The sequence below is a fragment of the Atta cephalotes genome (assembly GCF_000143395.1).
Source record: "Atta cephalotes unplaced genomic scaffold scaffold00074, whole genome shotgun sequence".
Taxonomy (NCBI): Eukaryota; Metazoa; Arthropoda; class Insecta; order Hymenoptera; family Formicidae; genus Atta; species Atta cephalotes.
In genome coordinates, this window is record NW_012130138.1 from 899,443 (window position 1) to 911,617 (window position 12,175).

The 12,175-nt window shown below is 27.3% G+C and overlaps 3 protein-coding genes across 3 annotated transcripts; all 3 read right to left on the bottom strand.

Moving 5' to 3' along the window:
• Positions 1 to 308: 308 nt before the first annotated feature.
• On the bottom strand, positions 309 to 5,302 carry LOC105624201 (DNA repair protein REV1). Its single transcript, XM_012205561.1, is given in 7 exon segments — positions 309 to 459; positions 649 to 791; positions 1,804 to 2,831; positions 2,834 to 2,973; positions 3,068 to 3,509; positions 3,705 to 5,139; positions 5,249 to 5,302. Coding segments are annotated over 7 exon segments (3,393 nt in total).
• A 2,387-nt stretch (positions 5,303 to 7,689) lies between these two features.
• LOC105624203 (mitochondrial 2-oxoglutarate/malate carrier protein-like) lies at positions 7,690 to 9,914 on the bottom strand. Its single transcript, XM_012205562.1, has 6 exons — positions 9,856 to 9,914; positions 8,690 to 8,905; positions 8,461 to 8,591; positions 8,175 to 8,345; positions 7,972 to 8,071; positions 7,690 to 7,891 (listed from the first exon to the last, which is right to left on the bottom strand). Exons 1-6 carry the CDS (start codon positions 9,912 to 9,914, stop codon positions 7,690 to 7,692), a joined length of 879 nt encoding a protein of 292 aa, XP_012060952.1.
• Positions 9,915 to 11,184: 1,270 nt separating this feature from the next.
• Positions 11,185 to 12,024, bottom strand: LOC105624204 (exocyst complex component 4). The gene is made up of 4 exons (XM_012205563.1): positions 11,968 to 12,024; positions 11,727 to 11,888; positions 11,475 to 11,644; positions 11,185 to 11,284 (listed from the first exon to the last, which is right to left on the bottom strand). The coding sequence occupies exons 1-4, from the start codon at positions 12,022 to 12,024 to the stop codon at positions 11,185 to 11,187; spliced, it is 489 nt and encodes a 162-aa protein (XP_012060953.1).
• Positions 12,025 to 12,175: the final 151 nt, after the last annotated feature.

Genomic DNA, 12,175 nt, shown 5'->3' on the forward strand with positions numbered 1-12,175 from the left:
TATATATATATATATATATATATATATATATGTGTGTGTATATATATATATATATATATATATATATATATATAAATATTACAAAAGAAATACACGAATTCGAAGTTGATTTCTCACTAATTTATACAAGACCGAACAAACTTTTCCAAAGGCATACCTTAAACGAGTCGTGTATTATTAGCTTCTCTAGATAAAGAACGGTATTGCGTTCAATTGAAATTAAAGATACACATTTGCTTGTAAATAGATTTCTTATATTACACACTCATTAGTAGAAATTTAATTTATTAAATTTATGAATTTCGAATTCAATTATCGTTATTACATCTCGGATCATTACATCTGATCAACGGTACCATTATATTGTTGTTGTATTCGATCTGCATATAACGTTGAACATGTTTCACGGTTCTTCTATATGTTTTATGCCAAATGCAGTTCCCAGTTTTCGTTGTACATCTAAAAAAAAAAACAGATAGATAGATAAGTATACGTTTAATGTATCATATGCCGAATATTTTTATTTATCGATCATGAGCGAGTAAAGCGATATCTGTTTCTTAAAATCTGCATCGTTGTATTATTTATTATCCATTTGTTACGAAGTGAAAAGCATCTATTATAACAAATATTTTAAAGATAGATTACCTGTACATGGTTTTCAACAGGATATGTAAATCTTCGATACGTTTCTTTTCTGGAAGTATGCTAAGAAACGTCGCTAGCGACAGGAAGTCTACTTCATTCACGACATTAGATTTAGTAACCCATGTTTGTATTTGCAGTTTTATCTATAAAAATATCATTTACTTTAGTTGAGGCCAAAAAATATCTTTACATAATATATGTAATTTTTTAAATTATTCGCATATGTATATTATTATATATTATTTGATAAAAATATTATGTAAAGACAAAAGAAGAAAAAAAAGAGAAAGACAACAAATTTTTCATTCCAAACTATGCTTATCGAAAAAGAGAAATTTTATTTGATTTTCTGTTAAAGATTAGATAAAGTTTCAAGTGCATTATATGTACAAATTTTAATGATAATTAATAGGGCATTTCAAATTCTGCTAAATTAATTCAATTTTTTTTCCTGTCCATTTTACTTATTTAATATAGTATATGAAAAGTTGAAAGTTTTTTTATTAATATTTATTTCGACATTCACGTACAAAGTATGTTAACAATTCATATCATATTTGTGTTGAAACTAGACTTAAGTTTTCTCAAAGTCATGTTCTGAACGTACAATAAGGATAAATTTGAAACTACTGAAAATACTGAAATATAAAATTACGCGCAACATACTGTGATAAGCTAATAATTATCATGAAATATTGCTAACACTTTTTTTTATCATCAGACTTGTATCTTCCATAACTTTACTCGTTACTGTGCCAATGTCACAGTTACCATGTAATGTTCGGCATGATAGTCATGACGTTAACATATATTTTACAACTGCTAATTCTATACAGATCGGGGGATCTGAACACCAATGCATTAAATATTCACAGATAAGACATCACATCTTAACAAATAGAATTCACCAGTTTTTGTAAAAATGATCTGATAAATATATACGTATAGGGGAAAAAATAGGTATCTCTGATGCATCTAATATGTCAATATTATGGCAATAACAAGTAAATAATTTGTATTGTTAAGAAATAATTTTATACAATATTTAATATTGATTGGAATTGCGACAGTTACGTGCACCAGATCTCAAAAATAGAATGCTAGAACTCAGTTCCTATTTAATAATTTGTCTTAATAAAATAATTTATGTGGTACCTGTTGTAATGGAAGGGTGAAGAGATGATTCACAAGATTAATCAACATTTCCTGATGTTTATCTACGTTCTCATTGTTATGTAAAATACTTAAATTCTGTAAAATAAAGGTATCGGCTTTATCTATCGTAACATTATTGTATGAACTATCAATATGATTAATTTGATTCGATGTAGATGTTGCTTCGGCAGCATCTTTTTCATGCATTGCATTCTTTTGTAGTATACGTTTGGCTTCATCTATACAAGTGTTATTTACATTAAATATTGCATTCTCTTTATTTCTATGATTATCATTGATCTTTGAAGACGCATCCGTTTCTTTCAATCGCTTACTATCGCTTTTTTTATTTATTTCTTTTAAATTAACTTTATTCGCTTCTCTTTTCATATCACAATACATCTGCACATCGCGTTGCACATCGGGATGCAAATCATTTTTCATTAAAGCTGATAAAACATCCGGATCAACTTGCGAACAATTCTGTACATTTAAAGTTTCTTCGACATGCAAAACTTCATTTACCCGATGTGTATTCGCGATATTTATACTAGCTTGTTTCTTATTTCTTTTATATTCGTCAAGTATCTCATTTCTTATATCTGCGGGCAATTCAATTAACACGGACATATCGATATCTTGTATTCGTGGTATATCATATTTCGATGATCTTCCGCTATTCGGTTTTACTTGTTTAAAGAAATTCTCTTGAGACGTCTGCTTTTGCATTGCTTTCTTATTGGATTTTCCAAATAAATCTTTCACTTTAGTAATATTTTCATTTATCTTAGGATTGTGTAACTTTTTATTCTTTGGTTTAGTTGCTATCACCGATGATTCGACTGGAATTGTTATACCGGTTGATTCAGAAGATTCTACTGATTCCAACGGCAAATTATTAATTTCTATATCACAATTTTCTTTTATTGCTTCTCTTGATAGTTTTGTTGAAGGCACTTTAGAGCAATCCGGTTTAGATTTCTCGATTGAGACACAATCATCTCCCAACATTTTATCACACTGCTGTATTTTTTCGTTTTATTGAAGAAGTTGATTAAATTACTTTTAACTTGCTTAGTCTTGCATATTTCTAATCTGGATATTTGTATTCCAATCCCTCTCATATCTTCGGGTATTAAATGCAACTGATTCCAAATACTTATAACTTCCCTAGATCATAAAAACATATACTTACTTTAGCAAAAATATATATTTAAAAAAAGTATAAAATATATACAAGGATAGATCAATAGTAAGAACTTACTTTTTGATGATACTAACATCGTCAACAGCTGCTATAAGATTTTTTGATTTTGTTATATAATTGCAAAGACCATGACCCATGAACTTCGCGGTTTCCTTGGGTGCTTCTTCAGCTCTGATCATCAATTTTAGCGTGATACATCTACCTTTTGCACGAGCTGCTGTCAATCGATTACACACCTCCACAGATAATTCACTCAAAAAATCGATAGCATCGCCATTATTCTGAAATCTTATGCCATAATTAACTTCCGCCGATACAGATTTTCTAACATATTCCAGATTCAGCTTTGTGTCGTCTAATCCACGGCACATCTTGTATAACTGCTCTCCCAACTTTTTACTAAATTCTTTTTGTAACACTCCCAACGAGATCTTCTGTAAATCTTCGCATATATGCACATTCATTTTATGTAATTTATAAGTCGTTGTTCCACCAACTCCTATGAATAAAAAGAAAAAAAATTAAACGAATTAAATCTTAATTTTAATAAAGATAATGAAATGAAAAAAATTAAAGCCAAGTGTTTATACAGAATACAAATCCAATATATTCGATTAACTGATTTAGATTTTTTTAAAAATATAATTCATCATTACAAAATAATGTAAATGAATGATTGATCGCTCAAAAGTACCTGGTAAATCTCTTATATTAAAAGTTTGAATATATGTTTCTGTATTCTTATCGTTGAGATAAAACTGATTATCAGGTTTAGCTTTTCGTGTCGCCAATCTCGCTTGTAACTTGTTATTACCAAATCCCGTAGATACCGGGCAATCTGTTTTTTGCTTTATTTCATTCCTAATGATAGTAGCGAATTCTAATGGTGAAAGTCCAGATGCTTCAAGAATTTTTGTGCAATCAACGTACATTTCGTCACAGCTTACTGCTTCGATATCTAAAGTGTAGGATGCCACGGTGTCATACAGTATATACGAAACTTTTTTGTAACCCTCGAAATCGTACTGAATTGTCTTCAAGTTTGGACACAGTTTCAATGCCTCTCCCAGAAACATACCATTCTTCACGCCAGCCTTTCTCGCTGCGTACGAGCACGAAGCTACTTCTGACATCGATCCAAACTCTTCCTTGCCGTCGTAATTCGCTGAAAACATGTTGCCTTTTGCGTGCGTTACCGCTATCGGTACACTTTGCAATTCCGGTTTATTTCTGATTCCCACCGATACGAAAAAGCAATCCATGTCAATATGCATTATAACAAGTTTTTGCTTATGGTTCACTTTACTTGTAACTTTATCTGTAAAACAAATTGTCTCATCTTCGGATTCTGATTCGCAAGTAACTGAAGTTGATGCATTCTTGGTACTTTTTAATTTTATTAAATGTTCAAGCCCGGAAAAAATTCCGTCGCTTTTATCTCTTAACTCATTCACATAATCTTTAAACATAGTTCCCATGGTAGAAATATAATGCAATCTCGAGTTACTGTAAAACGTTGACAGAAACTCAGCATCCCTTGTAGACTGCGCATTTATTTTTGTATTCGAAGATTGACAAGAATTGTTTGAGTCTTGTTTCAATGCATCATTACACATATCGTGTTTTGGTATTTTTTTATTATTTATATCTGTTTCTTTGCAAACAATGTTTGCTGAAGCTTCAAGCTTCTCAATATTCTGTTTATTGTGTATGATTGAACTAGCATTATCTTTATTTAATTTATATGCCAACTGAGGCTGTAAATTAATACTATTAGAATAAAGTAAATAATTTTGAAAATTCAAAATCTTTCCAGCTGCTATGCTATCAATGATCCATTGTGGTTTGCAGATAGGAATTGGATTCTGACTTTTTTTGTATAACACTATTTTAGAATATGGCAGATTAGACGCTATAATATGAGTCGTGATTTTAGGACGCATATAATGATGATATATTCCTCCATGCATCATCATTAGACGTCTCAACTCATCCGATGTTGGATTTGTATAACCGTTAACAAATATCGCAATTCCTTCGAACAATTTCGATGATTCTTTAAACTCTTTGCTGGCTGTATCGCGAAACTGTTCCTCCAATTTAGCTTTCTTTGCAGCCATATAACCGCCCTGACAAATATTAAAAAATTATAAATACTCATTAAAAGATAATTCAAAAATAGATAAATATAATAATAAAAATTAATAATTTAATATTACATATATATAATATACTCACCCAATCTTCGAAACCATTTTCTCCCCAATCATGATTTCTTTTTTTCTTTGACATAATTATACTAATTTATACAAATTTCTTGATTGATAATTATCATACAATAGATGTATACTAAAATGAAAAGAATTAATAAAAAATTGTTTAATTATGTAAAAGAATAGAACTTTTTAAATTTTAATTAGTTTGTTTCCTCTCTTACTGTGTAAGAGATTAATATGTGTAACAAGAGAATTAATATAGTCTCATATTTTTATATAGCTCTAATTATTTAATTGATATAGACTATAGACATTTAATTATTAATAAATACCTGATTGAATTGATCTTCGTATGAGGGCACAGCCATAAAAAAATATATATATATACATGTATCAAATATATAAAATATATAAAATAAGAACTATAAATATAAAAGAAAAATTATTGACAGCAAAGTGTTTATAACCTTAAAGGCAGAAAACTACACAAATATAACTCCATCTCGAGATTCAAATCGATAATGTTTAATTTATCGCAATTATATTGCATTGATTGTCAATTTGTATAATAATTTACACGATGAAGTGAATTTCATTTTTAAATATTTGTGACATGATAAAAGCGAGTCTATTGTGCTTTGCCGCCAAAAATGTTGTGTGTAATATGCAAGGCTTCCGTCATCTGTCTCACGCTAGTCACGTTGCGGCATGACGAGATATTGATATTAAAATTATACCCGACATTTTTTTAATCAATATTTGATCATCACATTTGCTCTGTTTTATATATATATGCGAATAAATCAAATGTCCCTGAGCTTGATTTCATAATACTTGTTGCATTATTGTATTGTCGTTTTGTTAACAATTTTCATTGCAAAAATTTATAATGTAATAAAGAAATTAATTTCAAGGTACAATAAGGCGAATAGATTTCACAATTTTGAGTTTGTATAAATTTTGATTATGCGATAATTACCGGAAACTAATCATTCTCGTGCCAAATAAACATAACTACGTAGAAATGTAATTTTTTAAAATTATTTTTTATATTATTTATGTCTTATTTTTAATTCTCAGTTTTGTTGATAAAATACTTTGTTTTATCTTACAAAGGAAGTTCAACAAGTGTAAAATAAAAAAATGTGAAATTTTGCATGAATTTAGAATACCTAGGTGAATCTAATTTTCAAATTTTTTTGTAACTAAATTTATTTTACTTAAATTTAATCATATGATAAAGTTGTGTTCTGTAAACATGTTTTTGAGAAATAAACTGAAAACACACTTGCATAAAATAAAATTTTTAATTTAAGAAAAAGAGATTAGCTAGTAGGAGTATTTTACATTTTTCAAAATTTAACATTTTTCAAAAATCTAATCACATCGTTACAAAAGTACTTTCAAAACTATGAAATTTTTGTTGGAAATGTTGTTTCGCATCTCCAATTGTTTCTGAGATTCATTTATAAATAAATCGATCGTAAAAATCGATTTTACTCAAAAGGATGTTACACCTCTAAAATCGAATTTCAGCAGCTAAAATAATTTTTTTCATGATTAGATCCATCTATTTCAAATTTATGCAGTTTCAAATTTTTTTTTATTTTATACTTGCCGAACTTTCCTTGTTAGAAATAAAACGTAGTAAACTTACAATCAAAATATAGTTTTTATTGTTAAATCTTTGTTATTTTAGTACAATATTATTGATACAATGTTATTGTACGATTTTTTTTTGCATTAATATATTTAATACATTTAAACACATTACTTTGAATACACTTTAATGCACACTATTTTAGTTAGTTTAGCACATTATATTTGTTCAACTTTTATATCTAGTAACAATACCGGCTCTCATTATAATTTGAACATCCAAAATATACATCTATTAAAACAAATTTTATATAAAATAACATTGAAAATAACAACTAAATGGCTGAATCAAATGGTATGCCTATACAAGACTAAGTTCGTACCAGACAAACTCTGTATTCATACATATTCACAGAATATAATATATATCTTCCTCTCTCTATAAAATAATAGCAAAATATTTTAATACATTGCATATATATGATTTCATATGGCAGAAAATAAAAAATGCATAAACTATACTTACTCTGAAACGGAAATATATGTTTGTATTCTTCAATTAAAATACGAGGATATACTTTTCAGAAATTAACAATTTTAGAACCGACACATTTCATAAAAGCCGTTATAAAAATCTTGATTACATGATAAATTATGAATTCTATATATATTTATATAAAATGATATTGCAATTGTGTGCGTAATATTCTACAGTATATGTGTGTAAAAAATGAATTTATTATTAAAATAATGCTTTTGAAAATATACGAAAATATACAAAAGCATTGGTAAAGCAAAAAGGAAATAAGATTTTGAAGAATTAAATCATTGATAACTTTTTGCAAGCGCATACAATTGCAATTATTATGCCAAGTATGTTTTATAAGCAGCAGTCATTTGTTCAAGGAAAATGAATGTTAAGACTGTATGAGGCCCTAGACGTGCGTAATATGGAAAGAATCCTTTCCACAATGCAAACAATCCTTCGTTTCTTATAACTTTAGTCAGGACATCAATTGCGCCTGTAAATTCTGGTTTGCCATTTATTGTTTTCATGTTTTGAATTCTGAAAAAAAAAATCATTAAACATGTGAATCACATGTTAATTAAATTTTCAAATGATATCATGAACTTATTGTGTAATACCTTGTTTTAGCTATATCTACAGGCATAGAGGCGGCAGTGGTGACTAAACCAGAAATCATGGAGCTTGCAAAATGTAATACTATATTTTCCTCAAAATACCCTATTTTAAAAGAAAAAAATACAACAATAAAACAAATGTAACCATTGTAATATCATTTATATAATTTTAAAGAATTAAATAACGGTGCAATATGTCTATAAACCTGTATCTAGCAATGCTTGTTTTGCTTGAGAGTATGATGCCAACTGTGCTGCGTTTACAACCATAGCTCTTCCCATAGTAGGAATGGCGCCACGCCATAATGTAAAGAGACCTTCTTCTCTAATTATACGGAATAATGCATCGAACACATTTTTGTAATTGCGTCTATCAGCTGCATTTAAAATATTTTAAATTTTTAAATTCTATAATATGTACGTGGATATGTGTAGTAAACTAGTAACATATACAAAGTAATAATCTTATTGTATGGAAAAATAAAAATTTACCAATAGGTAATCTTCCATCTGCTGTCATCCTAATTAAAGCTACTTCAGCGGGTGTACCTACAAATGCTCCGACACATCCAGCCGCCATACCAAGTACTGCTTTTACAATGAAATTTGGTTGTGTTTCTTTTCTAAATAAGTCAAACATACTTGATACAAATTTACTTCTTATATAATTCTTATATAATTCTTATATAATTGTAAAATCTTACATACAAAGTTAACTTACGAAGAAACTTCCATAAGCCAAGTATATATACCAAGTCTAGTAGTGGTATATGTAGCCTGTCGCATTAAACCGGCAGATAAGCCTGAATATAATGCTAAAACGCCTTCATTTTTCAGAATTGATGATGTAACACTTAACGTCGATGTTTTTGTGCCACTTAATTGCATGCGATTTTTTATTAAATCCAATGGTTGTACAAAACATGTTGCTGCCATACTGTAATTAAATATATATATGTCCTTCATCTCTTAAATCACTATCTCTTAAATAAAAATGTAAATTCCAAATTTATTGGGTAATTTTTAACAGATAATTTATCAGATAATTCTATCTCTTTCTTTTCTTTTTCTTTATTCTACTTTTTCAATCCGAATACAATAAATTTTTCTCACAATTATAATAAATCTGCTTTGACACACTCAAACAAATTAATTAATGAATGTTTTTGTGTAATTATCACAGACTGTATTGTCTTAGTGTATTGCATGCAACTGTGATGAAATTACAATTTTGGTCTAAGCAATTAAATTTTATAATACATAAAAGTTAATATTTAATAAAAGTTAATAATCAGAATATATTTTATGATAAAATTTTATTATTGTATAAATTTAAAGAAGATTAAACCACAATTAATTTATTTTGATTTTCTAAAAATTAAATAATAAAATTATATAATGAATTAAAAAAATTAAATAATAAAAAAAATAAATAATAAAATCAGTTAATTTATAAAATTGAAATAATATGTAAAGTTTAATATAATAAAGATTATATTATATCCAATTTTCTAAATTAAAAATTAAGATTTTAAATTAAGATTTTGGCGCTATTGGTTATAAGAGAAGCTATATTAATTTATCCAGGGTTACACCTCTATTTATAGTATGCAAATAAGATATATATATATTAATATACAAATAAATTGCATCATCATGAAAAATTCAAATTCAACTTTTTTCTTCTATTTTCAATTACTAACAATGTCAGTTATGTAATTCATAAAAGGTAATTTTGATAAAACGTAATCTTGACCTTTGAACTCTGGCTCAATGATTACGAAATTCTTTCATAATTATCAAACAATGTAAACATGTTTTCTAAGATTGTCGCATTTATTCCTAGATGTCACATGTCCAAAATAAACATTAAAAAAGCACACAAACCCAGATGTTCCACCAATAAGAAACTTTACACCGTTTGGTACCGTTTTTTGGCTGGTCATTTTTATTAAATTTGTTGAATATCACGTCTGTATTAATCGTGTTATATCGATTGCACGTATCTTTTTGTATAATTAATCACTCAACATATAAGGAAAACGAAATAATTAAAAAACTGTTTGTTAAAGGACACGCGTCCTGTCAGTTGTACCGCTCATGACACAGAAGAAGTTGGAATGGTCAGAATCACTTAGAGTCATATGTATATTCGTGATCGTCCTTTGGATATTCGTGTCATACGTTATCAGCTGATTCGCAATTTACGAAAATAGCAGAAACGCCACCTTCCTATGGCATTGATACTTCGTATATGTTGAACTTGAATGTTGGATGCTTCATTTCATATGTGAAGTTATACTATAATTAGATACACATAGCGTCATATCTAAATATTCATATATTATGACTGTGTTTGGACACATATATTATTATTTATGAATAATATAATAATTTTTGTAATTTTAAAAATATTGTAAATTATTTATATTCAGTAATTATTAAGTATATTATAACAGATATTATGTTTTCCTAATATTTATTAAATTTTTGAGATTTATTTATTTAAATTTTTGGCGATTCTAAATTTTTAATTGTTTCAATATTTTTCTGATCGGTCGGTAAAGAAGCTGATGACCTTTTTATTGACCTTTTATTGATAGTAGCTAATTAATTATTCATGAAGTTACGTTTTAATCGATTTTGTAAACCGCGAAAATTTAAATTCTTAAAACATCATATTAGAAATCATATTAGAAAAATATAATAAAATAAACATTAACTTAAAATTCCAAGAAGTGTAAGAATTTATGAAATAAGGCAAATATTTCTATAAAACGTAAATATTTAAATTCTTAAAAATTTACACAATATTAGGAGAAAATATTAAGAAAATTAAGAATATTAGGAAATAAGAAATTATAAAATAAATTATAAGAAATTATAAAAAGAAATATTATTCAAAAATTTATTAATTTAAAAACTTTTAAAATTTTAGTTTTACATTAGACTTCAAGCGAAAATTTTAATTCTCATATATATTTTGCTATTGAATAATGTGGAAGCAATATGAGTTATAACTATAAAGTACATAAAATTTCTTTTATTTTAATTTACGTAACAAACTTATACTTAAAAATTATTTTATGATTCTACATTTAATGTTATGTGAGAAACTATAAATTTATAATTCTTTAAATTACATATTATACGTATATATATATATATATATATTATTTGTAAAATTATTTTTATATATATACAAAATAATGAGATTTATGATTGCTGATCTGTTAAAGTATCATGTGATATATTGGATGGTAATAGCTCAGGCTCAGTTAAACCTGTTATCATATGTCCATATGAATCTGAAGTCCTAAAAAAATTAATTTATATTCAATTGACAATTGAAAACACATTTTTAAAATCTTAAATACGTATTAATATACATACATCTCAAATATATGTATATTCAGAATTTCTTAAATAACCTACTGAAAAGTTGCTAATTTTGATGTATCAACGCAGTGATAGAACTATCTAACTTGTATGTACGTATAACTTACACATCTTTTAGAAGATGTAAGACTTGTTTATGTTCTATTCCTTCCAGCCATAAATTCAATAACTCCTCTCGTTTACATCTCAATAATTGTTTGCATGCATTCAGATTCTCCTTTACTGCATGAATCTTTTCTCGCGCTGATGTAACTTTTTCAGAGAGTTCACTGAATATCTAAAAAAATATATAACACAATATATACATACAATAAATTCAAAGTTTCTTGTTAAATTCAAATATACATATTCATATATACCTGCATAACTTCTATAAGATCCTGGTCATGTGATGAAACCAATTCTTCCAGTCGTTGATCACTTCGTTTGTATTCCTTTTCTAACTTGGCTTTCTCAATCTCACGTTGTTCATTTGTTTCACTCGCTGATAAAGCACGGATGACTGAGATCAGCAAACCACTCTATAGTTATACAAGACATATGACACTTTATTCTGATAATTAAAATAAGAGAAGTTTTCTAATTATAAGATTTACTTGCCGTTTCTTTTGTTGGTTTGATCCCTCGCGGTGGTTTGATGGGAGGCGTTATATTCATTTTATAATTGTGAGCGCTACAAAACGAAAAATTGTTACTTAACAATAAAAACTCTATATATATTTTGCTAGAGCAGCATTTGTATAAATTAAATTTTACTTTAGATTTATGAATTTAATTTTTATATTTATTCTTATTTATCAAAAAGACT

What these genes read in the sequence shown, in the direction of transcription:
- LOC105624203 (XM_012205562.1), bottom strand. Translation starts at nt 9,914, where the DNA reads ATGACCAGCCAAAAAACGGTACCAAACGGTGTAAAGTTTCTTATTGGT. An exon ending in TGGCTTATGGAAGTTTCTTC is followed by an intron (nt 8,592 to 8,689) that starts GTAAGTTAACTT and finishes TGACTTATTTAG; the next exon opens with AAAAGAAACACAACCAAATT. An exon ending in GTAGATATAGCTAAAACAAG is followed by an intron (nt 7,892 to 7,971) that starts GTATTACACAAT and finishes TTTTTTTTTCAG; the next exon opens with AATTCAAAACATGAAAACAA.
- LOC105624204 (XM_012205563.1), bottom strand. Translation starts at nt 12,024, where the DNA reads ATGAATATAACGCCTCCCATCAAACCACCGCGAGGGATCAAACCAACA. An exon ending in TCAAACCAACAAAAGAAACG is followed by an intron (nt 11,889 to 11,967) that starts GCAAGTAAATCT and finishes GTATAACTATAG; the next exon opens with AGTGGTTTGCTGATCTCAGT. An exon ending in TTACATCTTCTAAAAGATGT is followed by an intron (nt 11,285 to 11,474) that starts GTAAGTTATACG and finishes TAATTTTTTTAG; the next exon opens with GACTTCAGATTCATATGGAC.